This window comes from Sorex fumeus, unplaced genomic scaffold, assembly GCF_029834395.1.
Source record: "Sorex fumeus unplaced genomic scaffold, SorFum_2.1 ptg000129l, whole genome shotgun sequence".
Lineage (NCBI taxonomy): Eukaryota > Metazoa > Chordata > Mammalia > Eulipotyphla > Soricidae > Sorex > Sorex fumeus.
The window spans coordinates 11865082-11879100 of record NW_026606186.1 but is presented as its reverse complement, the minus strand read 5'-3'; the positions used below and the strand labels follow the sequence as shown (position 1 = coordinate 11879100).

General features: G+C 39.7%; 1 protein-coding gene across 1 annotated transcript in view; it reads right to left on the bottom strand.

The window, feature by feature from the left end:
• The window catches only part of BRINP1 (BMP/retinoic acid inducible neural specific 1), a 232732-nt gene that overhangs the window by 86471 nt on the left and 132242 nt on the right, over window positions 1–14019 (bottom strand). The window contains exon 3 of the mRNA XM_056138596.1: window positions 1313–1503. Coding sequence (XP_055994571.1) covers window positions 1313–1503 — 191 coding nt within the window. The remainder of the gene's footprint in view (window positions 1–1312; window positions 1504–14019) is intronic.

Here is a 14019-nt window from a genome sequence, read left to right as displayed (position 1 = left end):
ATACAACACAATTTACAGTCTTTTTAGGACTAAAGTAAGCTACAATCCCTCAAATGAACAGATAATAAACTAAACTTTGGCAATTATTGTTACAAAACTAAATGCTTTTTCCCAATCAATTTCTTTGCTTCTTGTTTCTACACAATCAAATTACTAAGGGTCTTTCCTCAGAAGAATGTGTATACTCACTCCTATAAAGCTTTGCAGAATTCCTTTTACTTGATCGACTCCTGCTGATTTAAAGCAACACTTGTCCCCTAGAATTTTTTATTAATCACTCTAGTTCACAGTGTTCACTCCACTGCTAAAGAAGGTAAATAATTATAATTATAACTTACTCTACCCACTATACTTCCATCAATACACCCATTATATTTTAGATGTCATGGATCATATCCAAATGCAATTTTTCAGCTGTGTAGAGCATAATATTACACCACCAAAGAGACTTTATCAAGAACAAATGGACCTTGTTACCAAAAACATGTCCAAGGGATTTTAACTAGAAATATAAAATGATGCATTCAGAAAACATCCAGGGACATCAAAATAGAAAAGACCCTGTCATTTCTGATTTTCTTTGCATTTGTTTCCTCTAGTTTATATTCTCCTATTATCCTTATTCCTTAAAAAGACTTGACGGGAAGGCATGACTAAGGCTGAACAGGGTCAAACAATGAGTCTATTTCTCTATTAATCTACCCCAAATTTTATATAAAATACAAACAATAACCAATTTGTAAAATACTAATATCAAACTACTCATCCCTGGAATGGACTTAAAGCAATTCTCTAAGTAAAATCTGAATCTATTTGTTCTCCCATATTAGACTACATTCAAAGGGAAAGAATCAAATAACTAGATTGAACATTCCTTTGCATTTTGGGTCACACCTGGCAATGCACAGAGGTTACTTCTGGCTCTGAAGTCAGGAATTACTCCTGGTGATGCTCAGGGGACCATATGAGATGCTGGGAATTGAACCTGGGTTGGCCTCATGCAAGGCAAACACCCTCCCTGCTGTGCTATTGCTCCTAGATTGAACATACCTAATGAATTAAATTAATTGCAAAATAAAGCAGTGTTCTGTAAAGATTCAAAACAGTAAAGTGAGACCATCCTCTAAATAAAACCAACTATTTTGATATGGCCACAAAGTCAAGACAATTTGGATTATCTCGCAATGTCTGCACCCCAGTGATGTATGATGGCAGAGATGTTAAGGTAGAGTTGATTCTCAGGCATCCCACCCATTTTCCATCCCATACCCAAGGTCATGACAAGACTATGGCCCAGTGAGTGCCGACCTACCTCCCAAGGTGGCAGAGATGAGGAGGTGAGTGCCGTACTTTTTGATGATGGTTTCGATGAATTGCTGAGTGGTGGGTCGCCTGCCAAGCAAGCGGATGCTTCTTTGAAATTCCGGCATGAGGGGCAGTGGATGACGGACCAGGTCTCTCCTCTCGATGGCTGTGTTCCTCACCTTCCAACGGGCAAACTCCCTGGGCAGGAGAGATGAGCATGACTCCTCCACTTGCCACCTCTTTCCCTCCCCACACAAAACCAAAGTCCACCCAGCCATCCCACCCAGGCATTTCTCCTTAGGTGAGAGAGTGACAATGATTACAATGATTATTTTGAATAGTCTTTAATTGCTGCTTAGATGTGAAGCCCTCTATTCTCTTCTAAAGAAAAACACTGAATATTGATTTCATCACCAGATATTCCTACATAGTATAATCACACCAGAAAGTCAGGTAGACATGTTCATGTTCTCAGGTGGTTTACAGATTATAGTGGGCATCAGTTATAAGGTGCATTTACTACATTATTGGCGGAATAATAAAGGAAAAAGAATTATGTAGCAAATTGAGATGGTAATGAAGAACATCATGGTAATGATGATAAAGATATTTTGCATAAAATTTTATAGTTCAAAAAAATGTGACAGGAAGTACAGTTTGTAACCTATCACAGAAACTGTTCTCCATGACCACTATCATCTAGTCCTTTTCCATTTGTCTTGTGAATATTATTATTATTGTGACTAATACCATACATGGGTCCTTCCTACTATATATTTGCTATATAGTAAATATTATGATTTATGGAACTGCTTTATGGATGAACAAAGGAATTGAGGGAAGGAAGGAACACTATGTAACACTGGAAAGTCCTAACACACTTAAGGCAAATCCAAAATTTCCCCAAAGCTCAGCTTATCTCAAACTTTCAAAAGACATTCACTAGACAACTACTACTTAGAAGAAATTATACTATGTTCTGAAAGTTGTATGAGAAAATTTCCATTCTTTCCTTCACTGTCCCCCCTGTTTTTTCATCGATTTGCTCGAGAAGGCACCAGTTAAGTCTCCATTGTGAGACTTGTTGTTACTGTTTTTGGCATATTGAATACGACACTGGGAGTTTGCCAGGCTCTGCTGTGCGGGCAAGATACTTTTGGTAGCTTGCCGGGTTCTCTGAGAGGGACAAAAGAATTGAACCCGGGTCAGCTGCGTACAAGACAAATGCCCTATCCACTGTGCTATCACTCCAACCCTCTCTCCTTCACTAATAATAAAATCAGATCAAGAAGAAAAGAGCACTAAATTAGGAACCCAACTCAGAATTTCAATCTATTTCCTGCCAAATATGCTATTTGGGCAGATTATGTCACATCTTCCCACCTACATTTCCTTACCTATAAAATCCAATTAATATCATCTATTGCCTACTGCAGTCATACAGGTTAAAACATGGTGTGAAACATAAGGTGTGAAAATACTTTTGAAAGTTGCCAAGGTGAAAGAGTTCTATGACTTCAATTCCTCACAAATTCCAAAACATGTGAATTATGAAAATTCAGGAATGATGGACAAGAAACATATAAACCAAATGCAAGAAGGAATTTAAGGGACTTTCCTTTGCCTTAAATCATAATGTCTGTTCCTAGCAAAGATGAAACCTCCAACCTATAGCATCCAACTATCTCACGCAAGTTGCAAGCTCCATGTCCCTTGAGAAAGACAGACCATACCAAAGGACTTTAAGGTTAACTTAGATAAATGATGGGAACCAGAGTTTAATAAAAAGGTCTCCCTCTCCTGCCACTGGGTGGGAGAGATTAATGAAAAGACAGGGCTCTTAGTACAAAGAAGCAGGACAGAGTGGGAGTGAGGCCAGGATATGCCTAGTAATTCAGTGGTGGAGTTTGACCCTAATGCAAAGGAAAATGTCTTAAAGAAAAACCTTCCAGAATAGATCGCATGTTCAAGCTTCAGAACTTTAAAAAAATCTGCTAAAGTTGCCTCTGTTCATAATTCATAACATAGTTAACATTTTAAGTAAAATATTTTCCACATTGTAGGTGCTTATTAAGTCACACAGCTGCACTCAATAGGACATCTACTAAGTGCAAAGAATGAGTCTGCAGGAAAGAGATGAACTTATCACAGTCCCATGTCCTTAAGTAGCCCACAGTCTGGAAAGAAAGATATTATTTGCAGTTGGTTGTAAAACAAAGACTATAGGATGCAGAAGAGGAGCCCAGGCTTGTCAGTTCTGTAGAGAGAGCTTCAGAGAGAAGGTCACGTCTGAACCATCATTTTTAAGTTTGCATGGAATTTAGATAAATGGAAATATGATATAAAAAAGTACTAGCCATGTAGAAAAAAAGAGTTGGAGCAGAATAAATGTGAGGGGGAGATAGCATCTGTCAAAGAAAGAACTGGAGTATGTGAAGAAAGGAGTGGAAGAAAAGGCTGAGAGCAAATGGGACGGTAAAGTGCGGGAAGAGAGCAGAAGACTTAAGAGAATATTATAGGTTTGGGAAAGCACCTCCCAAACCTATAATAATAATATTCCTCTCCTCTCATGCATTGTGCCTACATTTGAGTGCTGGCTCAACCATTCCAAAAACTTCATTCTAATGATCAGACTATTACAGAAGTTAGATGGGCAGAACACAGAGTTCAAAAGACTGCATGCTTTGCATGCATGAGGGCCTGAGTTTAGTAGTTGGCATTTCACTGCTCTCTGAGAAACACCTGGTTTAGTCTAGAAGCCCTCCACACACTGCTAGGTCCGAATGGCATCACATCACTGGGCCTAAGCCTTGACCCCTGAACCCTGATTACCTAACTATCCCTGAGTGTGAACCCTATGGCTACTTGATTATTGCTTAGGAAGGTAAGAAAATTAGGAATGTGATTGGAGTGTTACTGTTATGATGGGTTTGTAAATTACTGTTAATTTTATTTTGCACTCTTTGATCTTATACACATACATACACATCCTACATACTCTTTTCTTGTTCTCTCTCTCTTCCTCTCCCTCTCTTTCTTAGTCATCTGTCTTTGCATGTCCTTCACTGTCATGCATGTCCTGAAATACTCTATGGAGAGATTCATCGCTGGGAAACTGAGGGAAGCTTCCAGTTAACAGCTTTTGGGAATCTAATACCTCACAAAGATCTTAATCCTATCAGTAATCATATGCATGAGCAGGGACACAAACCTTCCCAGATGAGTCATGAAATGACTAGAACACAATGAAAACAAGCTCACCAGCTGAGCCACACAAGTTTTGAGCCTATAGGACTGGGAAATAAGAGTGTTGAAGGAAGTCATTAGTTAGGAATAATTTGTTACTCAGCATCAGATGACCAATGGAAGGCAATAAGCACTATCTGATTTTCATAAAGAAAAAAAGAGGTTCCTCATCAATTGGTTCCTGGATTTACAGAATTATATAAGAATGTAATTTTGAAATAATATATGCATAGAAACATGCACATATTTTAGCAAAATATACAGTGATACAAATTAAATGTGTATGCAATTTATAACCTAAAACCTTGAACTGTTGTTCTTTCCATTTTAATAGTCTTTATTACTCAAAAATAATATACGTGTATATGCAGAGAAGGATTATATATCAAAATTCACATCGTTAGAAAGTTGTAGAGCTGGATGAAGAAGATTGGTTTCTTGCTACTTAAATCAATTTTAATTACATTTTGAGTAGTAGAATTAAAAAAAAAAACTAACAAAAACCAACCAACCAACCAAAAAGTTCTAGTAAAACCGGTATTTATGTAAAGAAATTACACCACTTTCATGGTTAAATTATAAGCCAATTAGTCTATTGCTTTTTATAAACCAGCCTACACAATTTTCCTGATGTTCACTGTGTGTGTGTGTGTGTGTGTGTGTGTGTGTGTGTGTGTGTGATTTTCAAGGGGAAAAAATGAGGCAGAAAGCTTATTTTGAGCTCCTGCTTCTGCCCTAATTAAGTTGACTAGACGTCTAAGGGAATCCATCTGACTTGCTGAGCACGATATCAGGAGTTTTGGAAGAGAGAACCATAGTGTTTCTGTGATGCTCTAGGCTATGCACTGCTTTTTTCAGCACCATGGACAGAGTGTTTCATCTTGAGGAACATAAACTGGATGCTCAGAAAAGCTATTAAAAGCTGGAGCAATAGCACAGCTGGTAGGGCGTTTGCCTTGCACGTGGCTGACCTGGGTTCGATTCCCAGCATCCCATATGGTCCCCCAAGCACCACCAGGAATGATTTCTGAGTGCAGAGCTAGGAGTAACCCCTGAGCATCAGCTGGCTGTGACCCCAAAAGCAAAACGGGTAGGGCGTTTGCCTTGCACGCAGCCAGCATGGCCGACCAGAGTTCGATTCCTCTGCCCCTCTCGGAGAGCCCGGCAAGCTACCGAGAGTATTTGATATGCCAGACACAGTAACAACAAAGTCTCCAATGGAGACGTTACTGGGCCCGCTCAAGCAAATATAATATATATGTAATATATATTATATAGTGTGGGCTGGAGCAATGGCACAGTGGGTAGAGCATTCTCCGTGCATGCAGCCAACATGGCTGACCCGAGTTCAATTCCTCCGCCCCTCTCGGAGAGCCTGGCAAGCTACTAAGAGTATCTCGCCCACACAGCAAAGCCTGGCAAGCTACCTGTGACGTATCCAATATGCCAAACACAGTAACAACAAATCTCACAATGGAGATGTTACTGGGCCTGCTCGAGCAAATATATAGTGTACCATATACAACACTAATTTTAGTCCTAAAAGAATAATACAAGAGGTTATTTGACCTAGACAATAGGAAACTCTAGAGTTGTAATGGGGAAGTCAAAGAATTCTCCTGTGCAAGTTGAATCTTGAAAAAAACCCCAACGATTTGGCTAGGCAGACTGGATGGATGTTTCAGGCAGAAATATCCATGAATAAAAAATGATTAATGTGGCAATTGACACAGTTGGAAAGAGTGTATTGAATGTACATGGTTTTTGTATGCATGATATTATAAGTGATAAGAGTTGACAAAGAACCACATGGGGAAGGGGCTTTGGTGCCAAACTATGTTAGCAGATTTTATTCTATAAACTGTCACTACTCTTCAGATGAATAATATAGGTAAGAGATCTTCAAAGAAGGAGGTTCTATCACTCTGTGACCTTCATAGAGATGTTGATGCAAAGACTGTAGTAGTCAGATGATTCCATAATTTCAGGTTCTTTACCAAAATATTCTTAGGTACATGAGTTTCACAGGCCTAGGCTACTCAGAAATATATTTAAACAGATTAGAGATTAAATGGCTGATTTATGTATTCAAAACTTGAGTACCTGCTATTTTTCCAGCTCTGAGGATATGACAGTCAACAAATTAGATAAAAGGCTGCTATCAAGCTTACAATTCTGGTGAGAGTGGACAGATAATAAGTAGACAAATGTGTAAAGTGTCAGAGGAGATAAGTGTTATGAAGACAAATAAAGCAGGGGAGGGAGGTCTGGATGCCCAGGGGTGAGGTGAGGTTAGAAAAGAACTTTCTGATGTGATGACATTTAAGGAGAGATATGAAGAAAATTTTGGGAACACGGGGCCACCTGGTGGAAGAGTAATCTGGGAATAAGAAAGAACAGGCAGCAGATTCAGAGGAGGAATGTGTTTGCTAAATTGGGGGATTAGCAGGAAGTCAGTTTGTATGGAAAAAATGAATAAAGGAGATGAGGTCAAAGGAATAACAGAGAGCCAACGCCATAGGTAAGTAGGCATGGGGTTTGCCTTATATGTGGTTGACTGGGGTTCATTTCTTTGTATCACATATGGGCCCCCAAGTCCCATTAAGAGTGTCTGAGCACATGGGGGCTGGGCTGATAGTACAGCAGGTAGGGCATTTGCCTTGCACGTGGCCAACCCGGGTTCGATTCCCAGCATCCCATATATGGTTCCCTGAGCACTGCCAGGAGTAATTTCTGAGTACAGAGCCAGGAGAAACCCCTGTGCATCACCGTGTGTGACCCAAAAAACAAAGAACAAAAAGGAGTGTCTGAGCACAGAGACAGAGGAAACACCAATCACCACTTGGTGTGACCACAAAACAAAAACAAACAAAAAAGGAATGATGATAGAAAAAATTAACATAAAATACTGGGTGCTGTAGTCCTAGGTCCTAGGGCGGAGGCGATAGCACAGCGGTAGGGCGTTTGCTTTGCACGCAGCCAACATGGCCGACCCGAGTTCGATTCCTCCGCCCCTCTTGGAGAGCCCGGCAAGCTACCGAGAGTATCTCGCCCGCACAGCAGAGCCTGGCAAGCTCCCCGTGACGTATTCGATATGCCAAACACAGTAACAACAAAGTCTCCAATGGAGACGTTACTGGGCCCGCTCGAGCAAATCGATGATCAATGGGAGGGTCTTTACTTTTACTTTACTTTTATAGTCCAAGGTATTAAAATGCTATGCTAAACGTGCCATTTGCTTTTTTGTTTGTTTGTTTGTTTGGTTGGTTGGTTGGTTGGTTTTTTTGGTGGTATACTGAATCCTTTCATTTAGTTTCATTTGGTTTTACATTTTTTTTTTAAAAAAAATCCTGCATTGTATATAATATTGGAAGTATTTGACAAATTTCCATGGAACAAAAGTATATACTTACTGAATTTCTTTCTTTGTTTTAATTACTGAATCACCGTGAGTGTTTGTTTGTTTTGATTTGGCTGTGGGGCCACACCTGGATGTGCTCAGCGATTACTCCTGGCTCTGCAGTCAGGTATCATTCCTGGCTGTGCTCAGGGGCCCATACTTTGTTCTGGAGATTGATCTTGGGCTGGGCCCACATGCAAAGCAAGAACCCTACTTGCTGCATTATCTCTCCAGGTCCCCTAAAGTTTTTTTTTTAATTCTAATGAACAGTAAAGGTCAAAAGAAGGTCTTGCACATGACATATCTGACTTATAGTCTAAAAATGTTGCAAGCAATATTTTTCCCTGTAAATGAGTAGGCACTACAGCAATTAATGTATCTGTTGCAGTGATTCAGTTCAGTCTTTGCCGTGTGAACATTCATAGACAACACATAAGCAAGTGAGGAAAGCTACCCTCCAATAAAACCTTATTAGCAATGCTGGTGGCAAGTTGAAAGCCCAGGAGTAGTGAAGTAGTATGACCCCATTCTACACACATCAAAGGACAGAGGGATGTTTCACAGAAGTTATCAGCTCTAAATTGTTCAACCCATACAGGAAAACTGATTTTCAAAGACGCAAATTTCTCTGCCCAAGATTCCACAGCAAATGAATGTTGGGGTTGAAATCAAAGCTTAGAGTGCACGTTCAGTGGTCTCTTATCTATAACATACCATCTTAAAGAAAATAAAGTAATATAGGACCAGAGAGCTATTACAATGGGTAGGCACTTGCCTTGCATGTGATAACCCAGGTTCTATCCCCATCACCCCATTCAGTACACCCAGCCAACCAGGAGTAGTCCTTTAGAACCAGGAATAAGCCCTAAGCACTACCGAGTATGCCCATACCTCTGCACTCCCCGCACCGCCACCCCACGCCCCCAAAAAAGAGTGAAATAAAATAGAAGAGAAGGAGAAAGTCTTTCTTGTCACACTGTCAACCTGCTCTGCAGATCCAGGAACAGTTTCTTGTTGTGATCTCAGCAAATTCCCCTTGGAGAAGAAGAAGAAACTCACAATGACACAGGATCCACAGAACAAGCTTGTGTGCCCTCCCCCCCCCCCCCCCCCCGCGACTAAGCATCCCAGCAGGGTGGGCAAACCAATTAGAGTGAGATTTTTAAAAGAATCCTGGATGGAAGGCCTGGTGTGGCCCAAGCAAGACCCATCCCACTGGGAAAGCAGGACAAACAGAGGCAGGGTTGACAGGGTTGGAGGATGGCTCAAAATTGGAGCCAGAGTTGCATGGTGTCTAGAAAGAAAACAGGTGGGACAAATTCTCTTTTTAGAACTAAAAACTGTGTTTAAAGGAGACCTCTCTCATCCTTGCTATGTGCCTTCCCCCCAATCCCCCCATACACATACATTCAACGACACGGTGACTATGGGATTATACTGATGCAGGAGAAAAGTGTGGGAGAGAGAAGGCAGGAGCATAGTTCTGACCATTTTGAGAAAAAGTTTTCTCTCCTGGGAAACAGGAAGTGAGGTCCTTCATCATTCTATCTCTCAATGTGTGCTTTGGAGAAAAAAATACTGGGGTAAAATCTAACTTTACCACCAATTAACTGTGAAATCACGTAGGAGTTTGCTTGCACTCTATAAAATGTAAATGCAATCTAGGGGAACCATGTGTACCTCAGAGGAATGGGTTTAGGATTATATTAAACCTTGAAGCACAGTACCTAGAACATAATTAGGCTGTCAATAAAATGTTAGCATTAAGTAATTATTGTCAGTGTTTCTGTGATTAAATTAGTAGTTCCAAAGGGAAATTGGGTGCTAGCAGATGGCAAGTGGGGTAGCAGAATAGGAAAAACAAAGCTGAGTTGTTTTCTGTGGTGTTTTTTTATTTTGGGGTACACTTGGTGATGTTCAGAGGTTACTCCTGGAGGGGCTCAAGGGACCATGTACAGTGCCAGGGATCAAACCCAGGTCAGTCACATGCAAGGCCATTGCCCTACCCACTGCACTATCTCTTCAAATCCAACAAAGCTGTTTTTAAGGGCACTAGTTGTTAGGGCTTTTGGGATAGATAGGATTTGATTCTTAGTACATAGAAGAAAAGTACTGACAGTGAATTAAGAAGTGGATCAACTGTTTATAAACTCTCTTTAAGTCTATTTTACATGCGTGAGGCGTGTGATAAAAGCAAAAACCATACAATGCCCAAACTGCGCTGAGAGATAAATGAAATAATGGTTGGAATGCTTCTTCGTAAACTGCAACAGAAAACGCACAATTGCAAGATGTTGCTGTTTCTTAATTTTTTAAAATTTGAATAGCACATCCTTAAAGGGATGCTTCTAATGTGTTTAAAAAAATAAAAAGATCATTTTTGTTTTATCACATACAAAACAATGAATGTCAATTTTAACTTTGAAGGATTGTTGCAAGGATACAACAAATGAGGCTGAATACACAATAAATCTGAGATAAACATTAGATCCCTGCATTGATTCTGCAGTGGCTGAGATACTAATGGCTCTCTCTCTCTCTCCTTTAAACTTTAAGCTTACTTTCTAGAAGAAAGTTAGCGGGTACTTGTAAAACCACACACACTTTATAAGCTTAAAAAATGGAGAAAAAGAGAGGGCAAGTTAGATCACAATCAGAAAATAAGCATAATCCCATTAAGTCTGGAAAACTGAATAGTAGTTGACTACAAATGCCTCTAAGTTTTCTGACAGCCAAGGAAAGGGACTCAGAATGAAAAAGAGATTATAGAGTCAAGAAAATACCAGATTAGTCCTTCCAATACCAAAGAAACACAGATTCCTCAGATGAAACCATGAGAAACAAACATCCCCCATCCAAATATACCCCATCACTTCTCATAAAGAAATAGAGTACAACTGATGCTAGTAATACCCCCAGGTTTGACCAATTGAATTTTACCTGCTCACATGACAAAGCACCATTCACAAAGCAATACTGTAACTCAAATGCACTCCAGTTACAATATGTAGCTTTCTGACCATGTGACTTAATCCAAGGATACATTTTAGAAAATTTTATAACTACTCTATCCCCATTAATAAATGTCTGTTAAAAGTGTAGCTATTTAAGTTCTGGTATGCTTGAACTTGTTTATGACAGGGTGGCTAAACCCATTGGTTATACTTTAACTTATCCTTGGCAGTGAAACAAGTGCCTTTATAAGTGTCACTTACAAGTGCTCAATATGGGAGGTGGCAATCCTTGTTTTCAGCAGCAAATCATAACCAGAGCACACAGGTGAACAAAAAGAATGACACAGAAGGATATAAAAAAGATGGAATCATTGAACTTGGCAAGGTAAGTTAGGAGGAAAGAGGGAGAGAGAGAGAGAGGGAGGGAGAGAACTTTCTTTCTTGCCTATAATTCCCATTTTCTCTCCACATGTCGACACTACTCCATCCACTTATGGCAAGGTGAATCCAAGGGTAGAAGTGAAGTGAAAAAGCAAACAACTTCATATATCTGAACAACTTTAGTGTCTGTGACAAATCCCCTGTCTACTTCCTTTTTCTAGAATTTTAAGTGAGAGGGTGGCTGAGAAATTCAACATCCAAAAGAATGTTTTTGCCCTAGAGGGGCGAAGAGGCAGAATAATGAAAGTGAAAAGAAAAAGAACTGGCTCTGAAATGTGATTATGAATAGTTTTACTTTAATTACAAGGGAAGATAATGACTTAACGTTGGTGAACAAAATAATCCTTGCTTACAATTTGTGCATAAGCCTCTAATTTTCCTAAGTGTGCTCACTTAAGTAACATCATATTTTTTCTTATACCAATTCTAGCAATTCTGAAGGATCTTATGGGAGTGAAGTTCAGAGAAATGGGGGCAACTAATCTAGGAGAAGCATCTTATACTGGATCTGTCTGCTTCTCATTGAATAGAAACTTGAGAAGAAAAAAATGAAAGAAAAAGTATCCCAAGAATGACCCAACTTCAGATAAATGAACCAACTTCCAAAAAAAGCAAGTGGTATTCCTCATCAAGGAAATATTCCTGAGGATAGGGGACAAGGGTGTGTGCGTGGGAAAGAGGGGGGCAAGTTGGGGAGGTATTCCAGGAATTCACCATAATCTAATCAGCCCACAATGCTCATTTTTATTTCATTCCAAGCACCTGACCTTCCTGGGATGTCTTTAGTCATTTAACTGCTTCCTGTCCTGGCATCTCAAGGAAGCAACATCAGAATGGAAAGGGTTTCAGAGCCACAACTCAAGGGCATGGCTCTCACTTCACACCTAGGGGAACAATGTCCTGGAAAGAGCCTTGCTGAAAGTCAGACTCTTATTTGGGGCTAGAAGTACTAAGAATCTGGGTTCCTGATGTCAGATTCAAAACCCTTTGTCATCCAATATCTAATCCCATGATCTCCATTGTGTCGGCTTTGCAGGCATACTGTTCCTTAGAAAGCTCTATTTAAAAATATGTGATCTTCCTGATGACCTGGAAAAGAAAAAATATTGCCAGAGCAACATAAATGGGGGAAACTGAGGACGAGGCCAGTTAGATCGCATCACTGCAGGCAGAACAGTATGAGTTAAGGTAGAAACTGAGATCCCATAGCTTTCTGCTTGAACACCTGCCTGTTTCCTCCAGATTCCCTCCTTCTCTATCCATGGAGGTGGAAAACAGACATTAAGTCTCCCATGATGCATCTTCAGGAGCACAGGAAATTCTTCACATAAAGACAAAAATAGGTTATCAAGGAAAAATATAGAGTATCAAGCAAATGCTTATTCTACTGACCACTTGCAGTGGAGATACCAATTGTATCTTTTCTGAAGGCCCTGTGAAGAGCTCAGGTCAGTATCAATGAGCTGAGTAACAATATGCAGATTCTTTAGCCTCCCTGGACTTACCGCTGCAATATGGAACTAGTATAGCACAGAGGGTAGGGCGTTCGCCTTACACGCGGCCAACATGGCCGACCCGAGTTCGATTCCTCCGCCCCTCTCAGAGAGCCCGGCAAGCTACCGAGAGTATTCGATATGCCAGACACAGTAACAACAAAGTCTCCAATGGAGACGTTACTGGGCCTGCTCGAGCAAATCGACAATCAACGGGAGAGCCTTTACCTTTACCTATTTACCTTGCAATATTGCTGGAAGGATTAAGCATAATAAATGCAATTAATCTGGCAGTAGTAGCTACTCAATAAATGTTAGCTATTTATCCTTTGGCAAAGCATTCTAAAAGGAGAGTTTGTTGTATCACACATAACTTTTAATGGATATTTTAAATGATCTTAATTTGCCCGTGGGCTCCGGGGATTACACAAACTGCATATAAATAAAATATTTAAAATTCTGTTTACTTGATTTGTCTCTCTGCTTATTTCCAAAGCATCTATTGTGAAAGCATGACTCATAACTAAATATAGATTAATAAAAGTTTGGAGTAGCAATTATTTTCCAATTATCATAAATCCCATTAAACATTGCAATTACATGAATTTTCTCTTTCAGATCACAGAATCTGAGAGCTCCAAGAGACCTCAGAGAATGTCTCCACATTGATTCCTGATGGAAATGAGGCAACTCAGAACGGGGAGAAAATTTTCCTAGGGACATAACAACAGTGCATAGCAGAACTGGTTTTACAATCAAGTTCTTGTATGCCTTCTGCTCCTGCACAAATTTTTAGGGGAAAAAAATGAACAACTTCTCCTCCAGAAAGCATCATCACCTTTAATTGCTAATTTTTTTCTTGCTAAAATATTTTAAAATCAGCAAGTGTAAAGCCATCCCAGAGCTTCCTTTAAATACATGTTCCTTTTTTTTCTCAATATAGAATATTTCCCTGTAGTTACTTTAAACAAGTTAAGATATATCCTTTTTAAACCCATTCAACATATTTTTACTTAATGTCTTGCCAAAGAGCAACAGTTGAGGATCAATTGTCATCCATAACTTAAATATGTCATATCCTTAAAAATGACTTCACCCTTGAATTTACAACCAATGGCTCATAGACTATTTTATAAATAAAGTTTTATTGGAACAGACTTTTATAAATAAAATTTTATTG